We start from the raw sequence: 12,149 nt of genomic DNA, 5'->3' as shown, positions 1-12,149 counted from the left end.
CAAGGTTGCTTTGTAAAACAGCCTTGCAAAGAAATGAAAAGGCTACACTAATGTGTTTTTACAATGGCTTGTGAGAATAAGAGTTTTCCAGAGTCTTATTTTCCTTCAAAATAAACAAAAATGGCTTAGTCCAGATAGAAAATTCTTCCATCAGGGACCCTAACATGTTCTGCAGAATAAAGTGCTGACAGTTTTCTCATTAGTAATACTGTTCAGTATTATCTCTGGAGAGTTCCAAGTTCTATTTTTTTCTTTCAAGTCATTGCTTTTTATATATATATATATATATATATATATATATATATATATATATATATGTTTTATTGATTTTAGAGAGAGAGGAAGGAGGGGGGAGAGAGAGAGAGAAACATCCATGAGAGAAACATGGTTCCTCTGCCTCTTACACACGCCCAAACATGGTTCCTCTGCCTCTTACACACGCCCAGGCTGCAGGCTTCATCCCCAGCCTGGGCGTGTGCCCTGACCAGGAATCGAACTGGTGATCTTTTGGTTCGTGAGATGACACTCGACCAACTGAGCCACTCCAGCTGGGCAAGTCACTACTTTTGAGAGAATAGAAAGTTACATAGCTGATTAAATGCCTATGAGCCCTGACCAGTTTGACTCAGTGGATAGAGCTTCGGCCTGCAGACTGAAGGGTCCCAGGTTCGATTCTAGTCAAGGGCATGTACCTTGGTTGCAGGCACATCCCCAGTAGGGGGTGTGCAGGAGGCAGCTGATTGGTGTTTCTCTCTCATCAATGTTTCTAACTATCTCTCTCTCTTCCTCTCTGTAAAAAATCAATAAAATATATTTAAGAAAAAATAAATGCCTTTGAAAAAGAAAATCTGTTAAAATTTTGTCCCAGCCTAGCTAGTTGCTCAGTGGTTAGAGCATCAGTCTGCGGACTGAATGGTCACAGGTTCAATTCCAGTCAAGGGCATGTACCTCAGTTGCAGGCTCTCAATCCCAGCCTTGGTTGGGGTGGGGGCGGGAGGCAACCAAGCAGTGTTTCTCTGTCTCTCCCCCTCCCTTCCACTGTCTCTAAAAAATCAATGATGAAAAAAATAGCCTTGGGAGAGGATTAACAAAAAAACCCAAAAGTTTTGTCCCAATAAAAATAAGCACAAAAGTAAGAAAAGTACCAAAACAAAAATAATCTGAGTTATTTGTAGGTTAACACTACATTACAGGAAAAACCTGAATTAAAGCACTGAGTATGCCCACACTGATGTTTCTCAGTGGTTAGAATGTTAGTCTGCACACCGTAAGGTTGTGGGTTTGATTCCCAGTCAAGGGCATGTACCTGGGTCCCAGTTGGGGTGTGTTTGAGAGGCAACCAATCGATGTGTCTCTCTCACATTGATGTTTGTCCTCCCTCCCCCCGCTTTAGAAACAATGGGGGAAAAAATCCTCTGGTGAGGATTACTAAAAAAAAAAAAAAAAAAAGCACTGAGTACAATAGTGTTTGCCTTTAACAAAGCTTAAAGTGGATTTAAATTTTTGAAGGAACCTCTCAGATTTCCACCTAAGAGTAACTTTATCTTCTCTTATGTATTATATATATAAAGGCCTAATATGCAAATTGTCCCCTTGGGAGTTCGACCGGGAGTTCAATCACTCACTATGATGTGCGCTGACCACCAGGGGGCGGTGTGAAACAAAGGGAGGCCCTGGCCAGCAGCCGGAAGGCCCTGATTGGCCCTGATTGCCAGCCAGGCCTAGGAACCCTACCTGTGCACGAATTTCATGCACTGGGCCTCTAGTTTTTATTATGTTTTTTTCCCCCTTCTGCTAATATGTGTTGTTAAAACCAAAGAAAAGTCCCTCTTGGAAATCTCCCCAATGCCCACTAATGGATTACACATGGAACAAATTGGTTTGCAAAAACATTTCAGAGCTGATTCCTTAGAGGAGCTTAGGATCTGCTCCATACAGGGAATAATTTTTTTACAAGCCTTGAATTAGTTAGGATTCTTATTCCCCTCTTTAACTTCTATTCAGTCCATCTTCCTCTTCCACTGAACTCCCTGATATTGCTTCAGCTTTTCAGCTGTTAATCTTCACCATTTGGTTCTTTATTTTAGGAAAAAGCTCTACAGGTGTAAAATATTTTCCTTAACCAGGTGCTTAAATGGAGAAACCCTTTGCTTATAAATACATTCCTAGCAAAAAATACCCCCACATTCACAGTAGTTCCTGTGGAAAATGCTCGTATTGAGATTTAAACTTCTTTCAAAAAAAAAAAAAAATGCCCCACAGACTTCACAAATCACTGTGAGAATGATTATTTCTTCAAACAACAAAATTGGATTAAGGGCCCTAACCGGTTTGGCTCGGTGGATAGAGCGTCGGCCTGTGGACTGAAAGGTCCCGGGTTCGATTCTGGCCAAGGGCATGTGCCTTGGTTGCAGACACATCCCCAGTGGGAGGTGTGCAGGAGGCAGCTGATCGATGTTTCTAACTCTCTATCCCTCTCTCTTCCTCTCTGTAAAAAATCAATAAAATATATATAAAAAAAAATTGGATTAAGGAACAGGAAAGCAGAAAAGAGCAAATGTCTGGTAGAGAGGAATCCTACAGCTTGAATTTTGGGTATTAAGAACCAGAATCAACTAAAGATTTATATTTTGATACTAAAGAGAAGCCATTTTAAAAAAAAGTTCTAGTTAGTTTTGAATGGGTCGGGTAATTATTGTTGACACTTTGTGGTGCTTTCATTTTTATCTCTAGAATGAATGATGAATACTTTGTGTTCTCACTTACAGGGGCTCTGGGGATCCTGGCAAAAAGAAACAGCACATTTGCCACATTCAAGGCTGTGGCAAAGTATATGGCAAGACCTCACACCTACGGGCACACTTGCGCTGGCACACAGGCGAGAGGCCATTCATGTGTACCTGGTCATACTGTGGGAAACGCTTCACGCGTTCGGATGAGCTGCAGAGGCACAAACGCACACACACAGGTGAGTAGGAGCCTGGAGAAGAAAGAAATAGTAATAGACCAGAATGGAAAGGCACAAAATGTACCTATGAAATAACTAAAAATACTGAGCAACTTACGATTGAAACTAAATGTATGGATCACAAATGGAATTGGAGTTAATCTGGAAAACCTTTAAGAAGGAAGGAGCCCTGGCCAGTTTGGCTCAGTGGATGGAGCATTGGCCTGTGGACTGAAAGGTCCCTGGTTTGATTCTGGTCAAGGGCACATGCCTCGGTTGTGGGCTCGATCCCCAGTGGGGGGCATGCAGGAGGCAGCTGATCGTTGCTTCTCTCTCATCATTGATGTTTCTCACTTTCTCTCCCTCTCCTTTCCTCTCTGAAGTCGATAAAAATATATTATAAAAAAAGGAAGGAAGGAAGGAGCTGCCCAGCTGGTGTGGCTCAGTTGGTGGAGCATCTCATCCCTAGCACCAAGAAGTTGCCAGTTCGATTCCCCATCAGGGTACATGCCTGGGTTGCAGTCTCTTTCTTCCTTTTTTTTTTTTAATTCTCACCTGAGGATTTTTTTTTTCCCATTGCTTTCAGAGAGAGCGGGAGGGAGAGAGGGAGGAAAAAAAACCAAAACACCAATGTTGATAGAGACACATTGACTGATTGCCTCTTGTACTCGCCCTGACTGGGAGCAGGGAGGAATCTGAAACACAGGTACATGCCCTTGACCAGGAATCAAACCTGTGACCCTTCAGTGCAGGGGCTGACGCTCTAACCACAGAGAAACAGTGGCCAGGGCTGGGTTGCATTCCTGAATCCCTGGTGCTGGGGTGTGTAGTCATCTCTATGATGACTACATGATTGCTCTCATTGATGTTTCTATCTTCCTCTCTGAAATCAATAAAAAAACCACACATTTTAAAAATAATAAGATAAAATTTTTTTAAAGAGAAGGAAGGAGCTAGTTGAGTGGAATTTTGGAGGATCCAATTACTCTTTTTAGTCTCAGTCCTGCCAGACATTTTTGCTCAATCCTTCCTTTCTGAATATCAACCTCCTTCCCTTTCTCCATCCCTTTCTTCTTTTTTTGTTTTTCATTTATTCCTCTCTTCCTTGGTACCAGAAAGCCAAGTTTCCTTTGAAAACAATCCCTCTGTCTCTATTCGTAATTACCTGGTTTGGGCAGGATTAATCCTACTCCCACCTCCAGGAATGGGCCATGATTGGCTTAAGCCAGTCACTGTATCGCTTCCCCACAGGGCAGGTTCAGGGGGTGGGCAATTGAGTTTGTCCAGGAAAAATGAAATTTGGGACTTATGCTGGGAATTCAGGGCACAGACACTTTCTCCTTCTTAGGTTTGTGGTGTGAAGAAAATGTATGGCCAGGAACTGCTATTCCCCAACCCTTACCTGTTTTTCTTCCTCCAAAAAGCAAAAGATACTCATTAGATTTTTCTTTCTTTTTTTCACCTTCTAAAATTGGCCTAATAGTATGGCTTATAAAGTTTGAAAGCAGTAATTGGACAAGGTACTCCCTATATCCTGAGATGTTCGTTTCTGATATTCTTCCTCTTTTTTTTACTTAGGTGAGAAGAAATTTGCCTGCCCTGAGTGTCCCAAGCGCTTCATGAGGAGTGACCACCTGTCAAAGCATATCAAGACCCATCAGAATAAGAAGGGAGGCACAGGCGTAGCCCTGAGTGTGGGCACTTTGCCCCTGGACAGTGGGGCTGGTTCAGAAGGCAGTGGTGCTGCCACTTCTTCAGCCCTTATTACCACCAATATGGTAGCTATGGAGGCCATCTGTCCAGAGGGTATTGCCCGTCTTGCCAACAGTGGCATCAATGTCATGCAGGTGGCAGATCTTCAGTCCATTAATATCAGTGGCAATGGCTTCTGAGATCAGGCACCCAGGGCCAGAGACATATGGGCTATACCCATTAACCCTGGGATGCAAGGTAGCATGGGTCCAAGAGACATGTGGGAGAGAGAGCCATGAGGCATTAAAATGCATGGTGGTGGGAAGAATTGGGGGAGGGGATACAAGAGAAGAGATGGGGTCCTGGCACTCACCTATATCATCAGGACCTCCTTGAAGTGGGAAACAGTGAAAATTCTGTGGGTGCCACCGTTTGATGAGCATTTGTTTGACCCCAGTTTCTTACATTTCTTACCCCAACCTCCCTGTCCTGTGTTTCCCTTCTCAACTCCCTCATGATGGATTTCCCCCCTTTCCTAAAGCCATCATGCCTTGATAAATATATATGATCATTGAAATACTTTTTAACAAAAAAGCAGATTCTATATTATATATATATATATAAAAGATATATAGAGAAGCATTTGCAGGGGTTGGCTGGGAGGAGGAAAGAGACCATTCTGTGACCAAAATACCTTGGTCATTTTTTTTATATTGCCTTATTTCTTATGGCTGAGCCTTGTGACACATTAAGCTTTTATAGATGTTGTCTTGGCTTCCCATGTAGATGAAGCATCCATATGCTCTGCTTTTAGTTTATATATACATACATAATGTTTTTCCTTAATTTTGTTTTTTTATTTGGGATCAGCTTCTTGCACTCCTTTCTGGGCTCAATCCTTTCTGTCTCCCTTTCTCTCACCTGATCATTTCATGTTTTTGGTAGTGATTCCTGGATGAGGCACTTCTGTGAATCTTTTAAAGTCATTAGTCCCAGCAGCAGAATAGAGAAACCTTGAAGCCCAGGATGATGCTTGAAGTAACTGTGGAGAGAGTGTTCAAAATACTACTGACGCAGGTACCCTCTTGGTGCTGAAGAGTCAAAGGCACCTCTCTATCAGCTGCTCTCAGCATCAAGAATCAGAAGTATTTCTATGTAATTGTTCAAGAGACCCTTTGAGGGTTATAATTTGGGATTAGTTTATATAAACTATCAAAAGATGGTCAGATAATAGGTGGGGGATTTTAATAGGAAAATGATGTGCTCAGAAGTTGGAAGTGACTCATAGTAGTCCAGTTCAGGAGTTAGGGGAGTATTTGGACTTTGTATAGCTGTCTTCCAAGGTGGCTCTAAGCTTTGATTTCACATAAACTTCTGAGTTCACATTCTGAAAGGAAGTATACTTCCTCTTTTGAACATCCCCAGTAGTTTCTTTTTCATTATGTTATTAAGGAGCATCAGGCAATGAATCTGTTCCAGGTTTCCATTCTGCAGAACTCCAGAGCGTGTACTAGTGGCAAGGCAGTGGTTCTTTGATCTTTTCCCTTAACTCTTCCTTGGGTGGTTCCTAAGGGAAAAGGAAGCACATGATCATGGGAATGATAGCCCAGAACAAAAATAAATCTTGTCTTACCACTGTGGTTTATAGGAGAGATTGGGAGAAATTATCCTGTTTTCTTCATGGCCTGATTCCTGAAGAGACTGATCCAAAAATTATAGCGGCAGGGAACTCAGTGCATTTGGTACTGAGATTTAAATGCAACCAGAGTTGTCCTCAAGGCCCAGCCATTAAAACATCGTCTCTCTTGACCTTCTGGTATCTTGTCAGAGGGCTTTTCACTGTGAGGAAGTGTGGAAATGGCTGTGTGTATGTGTGTAATCTGTTAGGTTGGGGATAGGTTTTCTGTTCGCCATTACTAAGAGACCGGCAATAAAAATTACCCTGATCTGATAGTGAAATGTTTATGTATGACCATGTGTGAATGTGTGTTTGTGCCTGTATATATCTACACACAGATGAGAAATTATATTTAAAATTGTTGGAAAATAAATCAAATTCAGATCAAAATGCCTTTCAGGCCCATTACCTAGAAATCTATTTTAAAACCTGGGTATGTTCCTGAGGTCATTTCTTTGCTTATGCTAATAAATTAGTTACAATTATGAATGGGGGATATTCTACTGCACTTTTAAAAAAGAAGATACTATTTTTTGTGTTTGAAAGAGAAACCATCTATAGCAGAATCTTAGTTCCTTTCATAAATATTTTTACCTTGACTACAAATAGATGATGCTATGATTCCACTATATATTTTTATAAAATCTATCTGAATTAGGGTTTGGGTAAGTTTGTGTTATTGTTTAACCTGAAATACAATAACTGTTAATATTGTAAACAATAGTTCACTCCATTTGGTTCTTTTTCTGAAGACTTAATACTGTTATTAACACTCAGGAACCATTGCAAGGAACTTTCCCCAGGTCAGATTTTGTTAATACTAAAGTAAAAGTTATCCATGCCCAACCACATGTCCTACCCTTTATTCCTTGAAAGGTAGAACTCAGAACCTGTTATTTTATGTCTGTAATCATGTACATAGGCATCTTTTGGAGGAAAGGGGCAGGACAACTCACTGGAGTTTGCAGTATTTTACTAGAGCATTTCAAGAAATGGAATCTTCCCCAGTAAGACATTATTAGAGACAAACTAGCTTAATGAAGCTGAGAAATACAAGCTTTCAGAACATTATTTTGATGAAGTTTCTCTCTGGAATAGAATGTTGGTTTACCCTCCCCACTTTCGTTAGCATTACTATGAGTGAATTTACATCCAGTTCTTTCCAATTGCCCTATTCTCACCAAGGAAGCTTCAGATCCAGTATCTTGTGTGGCCCCACAACTGGAGCAGCTTCTGCTTTTGTCGCCCAGCAGCAGTGAGCCACTCAGTCTTTTCCACAGGAAATTGGGAGCCTACATTCCTTGAGTCAGGAGCTTATTGTTGAAAATCCCTTTCCCTGAACTTTTGGCCAGCAGAAATAAATGTGACTGACAGGCATATTGATTCTAAAAATTTTACATGAGTTTCTTTTTTATTTTTTTTAAATGACCAAACTGTGCAGGGTAGGGCGTACCCAAAGGAGCGGTAACATTGTAGCACTCATTCCCTTGTCCTTTCAGGTTGCCCATTCACTTTCATCTGCTTATCATTTATTTGTCTCACTTTTTACCCAGAGCAGTGACAACCCATCTTCCTGCAGGGACCTCCCAGCTGGCACCATGTTTGTAGGTGCTGTACAGCATGAAATTAAATGGATATTTCTCAGCCTGGTTCAGAATAAATAGAACCTTTTATCCCAGAAAGTATAGACTGCAGTGTGGGGTAAAGATTATGATTGGGGGAGGGTTAGAGACAAAAGCTGTAAATTACTATGGCTGATTGGTTTATTTCTACTATATACATATATATATTTTTTGCTTTTGTATATCCTATATAGGAAACAGCATTGTATTTTTTTAACAAATCTGAGAAAGCACTATGAACTGCAGATGTTTGACTTTCAGAATATATTTTGTATTAATATCTTCACATTGTGTGAATACTGGAAGCTGCAGATCTTTGCTAGGACGCAATAAATTTATATACTTTTTGAGGGGTTCTTCTGAGGGTATTAATCAAGCCCCTGTTATGCTTTGGGGGAGCCCTGGTGCTACTTGCTTAAAGTTTTCATTCAATTGTAAGTACCCTGATGCCTTTTGGACCTTGGGATCAGATCAAACGAGTTTTGGAGATCTAGGTACCAAGGAAATGAGGATAGTCTAGCTGCCTCAAATGAGGTGCCCTTTGCATACCTCTCCTTACCCCTATTCAAAGCTGGGTAGGTTATTGGAGTTGGGAGGGAGAAATGTGAAATCTCAGAGTTTCATCTCCCTTAGAAGAGAGCCAGTAACTTATGTGCGAGGATGAAAGGTGGTAGCAGTAGCTTTGGGGAAAGGGAGGAGGACATGGCACTTCTCCAATCCTGGAAAACTGCTGATAAAATATGGGCAGGTTGCTTTACTTTTGTTTGGGAGCCTTTGCTCTCTGGTGCCTCTCTTGGCTCTCCTCCTGGGCTACAGACCTCTTCTAGGAGGATGAGCAGACCAGCTTTGAGGTTGACCTGTTTCTTTTCTTTGTCTGCCTTCCCTAAACACCAGCCCCCAGGAGGACATAAAGCAGCCTTAAGCTTAAATTCCTACTCCCTCTCTTAGATTTGGCTTGCTTGCCTCAATTTGAAGGCTGGGAACGGAAAAAAAGGGCCGTCCCTGGATTCGTTCCTTCAGAGGTCTTCTCCACTTTGACTTCCCAAGCTCAAAAAGGTTTCCTCCACAAAGTTCATTTGAGAGAAATTAGTATTTTTGTCCCATTTTCCCCTTTCCTCATCAATTCCAGCCTTTCCTTGTGTCTGCTAAGGGAGAAGAGGTGTGATTGTCCCTCAACTCCTTCAGTATCAGGAAAAAAATACATAAGTGGGATTAAGCTGGGACTGCAGGTAGTGACAACTGTTGCTATCTCTCCTGGGGTGTGTTTTTCTCTGCCTCACCTTCAGGAATGACACTGTGCCTTTTCCACAGGGGAATGGACTTTGTCTGCTCAGTCCTCCACTTTCCCAGCAATTGCTCTTGAACAGTGGGGACAAGGACAGGTCCTCATATTTCTGATCACCCCTTTCTCCCAATGGCATCCCATAGCTCTCATCTGAAATCCAGGGTTCAAAGACTTGGGGAAAATATGCTGAGATTGACCTAAGGATTCCCCTTCTACACACACCAATGGCAGCTGCCTGAGAGCCTGCCTCCTCTTCCTGAATCTGCCATCCTTGGGGGAGTGGGGCGGGGGGGCGGGGGAGGAGAGGGGCGTTGCTCCAGTCTCTGGTGCCTAAAACAAGTTTCAACACTGGTGATAACCAGTCTTCCTACCACTGTTGCCTTTTTAAACCTAATGATTTCATGTTGTGTTGGTTGTTGGTTCTAATTAGATTATCACCAGAGCTGTGTGGGGAAATACTTTTAAATGCTCTTTCATCTTGTTCTCTCCCCACCCCCACCCATTCGGTATGTATGATGCTAATCTCTTGTCTTTCAGTTTCTTCCTGCTCTTTTGTATCTATCTTGTGTCTCCTACCTTTTGTCTCTGGGTGTTTTGGGGGCTTTTTTTTTTTTTTTTTTTTTTTTTGGCCTTTTTGTACAAAGATTAGTTTCAATGTAGTCTGTAGCTCCTTTGTAAACCAATTAAAAGTTTTGTTTTTTTTTTAATAAAAAAGGCATGTCTCTGGTGTGTTAAGAGGGTTGGGAATGGGGAGTATATAGCCATAACTTAATATACTGAACCCAACGAAGATTTCCAGCTACACCTTTGTATTCCCATACATGCACAGTTGCCCTACACTTAACTTCCAGGTAAACTGTCATGAGCAGATCAGTATGCCATGATTTAATAGAAATGTGGAGGTCCACAAGGAACAGGCAGCACCAACTCTTGTTTAATAAGTTCTTTATTTTGGAATACTTTTTTATTTTTTTTAATATATTTTATTGATTTTTTACAGAGAGGAAGGGAGAGAGATAGAGAGTCAGAAACATCGATGAGAGAGAAACATCAATCAGCTGCCTCCTGCACATCCCCCACTGGAGATGTGCCCGCAACCCAGGTACATGCCCTTGATCGGAATCGAACCTGGGACCTTTCAGTCCGCAGGCCGACGCTCTATCCACTGAGCCAAACCGGTTTTGGCTGGAATACTTTTAAATTTAAAAGAAGGTTGCAGAGATATACAAAGAGTTCCCATTGTTAACATCATGGAACATTGTTAAAACTAAGAAACTGACATTGATACATTACATTAGCTAAACCTCTAGATTTCACTAGTTTTTCCATTAATGTCCTCTTTCTGTTTCAGGACCCATTCCAGGATACCACACTGGATTTAGTTGATATATTTACCTAATCTCTAGTCTGTCACAGTTTTTGTTTTTCTTTTTCTTTTTTTTTTTTTTAAATATATTTTATTGATTTTTCACAGAGAGGAAGGGAGAGAGATAGAGAGTTAGAAACATCGATGAGAGAGAAACATCGATCAGCTGCCTCCTGCACATCTCCCACTGGGGATGTGCCCGCAACCCAGGCACATGCCCTTCACCGGAATCGAACCCGGGACCTCTCAGTCCACAGGCCGACGCTCTATCCACTGAGCCAAACCGGTTTCGGCACAGTTTTTGTTTTTCATAACCAGGACAGTCTTTGGGATTATTGCCCAGGTGTCCTGTAGAATATCCCCAAATCTGAATTTGATGTTTTTCTCATTATTTGACTGAGCTTATGGGTTTTTGGAAAAAATACCATAAGGTGAAATGCCCTTCTCATCACATCTTGTCAAGGGGTATGTGATAACCACATGACATTACTAATGCTAACCTTCATCACTTGTTAAGGTAGTGTTTGACAAGATTTATCTAGTGTCCCTATTTGTAGGCAAGTCAATAAGTCTACCCCACCTTTAATGGGAATTAAGCTTCCTCTATGTACTATCTACATAGCATTTTTGGGATTCTGTGAGGAAACTGTCTCTATTATATGCACTCATTTTTTTATACTTGGGTTTAATGAAATATTGGGTAAATTTATAGTTTGTTATAGTCCAACACTACATTATTTTGTTGCTAAAATTGTCCCAGCTTTGGCCATTGCCAGCTCTTTCAGGTTGGCTCCTATGTCCCTTGGATATGTCTACATCCTTTTTTTTTTTTTTTTTTTTGAGCCCTTTCTTGCTTTCTGATACAATGCTTCAGGCTCATTTTGTTTTCTCCCTGTCCCAGCCCTAGAATCAGCCATTTATCCAAGGAGCCTTTTTCTTTTAAACATTTTTTAAAACACGTTTTTATTGATTTTAGAGAGGGAGGGAGGGAGGGAGGGAGAGAGAGAGAGAGAGAGAGAGAGAGAGAGAGAGAGAGAGAGAAAACAAACACATCAATATGAGATCAGTTGCCTCCGATAGGCACCCCAACCAGGAATCAAACCCACAACATGGGTATGTGCCCTAACCAGCAACCTTTAATTGCTGCATAGGATATCATCACTCAACCAACAGCCACACCAGCCAGGGCCTTGGTTCTTTTTATCGTAGAATTGTGTTTGGGAACCGAGGTCTAGCCTTAACATATTTTACATTCAGTTAATACCAGCCTGTTTCTAACATAATTGAATCTGGATTGTGAACCCATCTGAACTGAAATTGACATTATTTTGACAGTCTTTCCAGTTTTCCATCAGCCTACAGCTTCACTTTCCTTCCTATGTAAGAATCCTTGATCAATTGTTTATACTATGACTACCAACATTCTCAATTATCTTGTGCATTTGACTCTATCTGCTTTGTCAATCACTTAGCCGTGGGTAAACTCAGCCATTTGATTTTCTTATGGAAATATAACAGCAATATGACATTTTAACATTTGACTTTATGGGGGGGGGGGC

At 41.3% G+C, this 12,149-nt stretch overlaps 1 protein-coding gene across 1 annotated transcript in view; it reads left to right on the top strand.

Annotated features, from left to right (window-relative positions):
• SP1 (Sp1 transcription factor) overlaps positions 1 to 8,287 on the top strand; it is a 29,339-nt gene extending 21,052 nt beyond the window's left edge. Inside the window, exons 5-6 of the mRNA XM_036298305.1 lie at positions 2,769 to 2,968; positions 4,526 to 8,287. Coding sequence (XP_036154198.1) covers positions 2,769 to 2,968; positions 4,526 to 4,839 — 514 coding nt within the window. The 3' untranslated portion in view covers positions 4,840 to 8,287. The remainder of the gene's footprint in view (positions 1 to 2,768; positions 2,969 to 4,525) is intronic.
• The last annotated feature ends 3,862 nt before the right edge of the window (positions 8,288 to 12,149 follow it).

The sequence above is a fragment of the Myotis myotis genome, unplaced genomic scaffold (genome assembly GCF_014108235.1).
Source record: "Myotis myotis isolate mMyoMyo1 unplaced genomic scaffold, mMyoMyo1.p scaffold_m19_p_3, whole genome shotgun sequence".
Taxonomy (NCBI): domain Eukaryota; kingdom Metazoa; phylum Chordata; class Mammalia; order Chiroptera; family Vespertilionidae; genus Myotis; species Myotis myotis.
The sequence above is the reverse complement of the archived record's forward strand: the minus strand, read 5'-3'. Positions and strand labels throughout refer to the sequence as shown.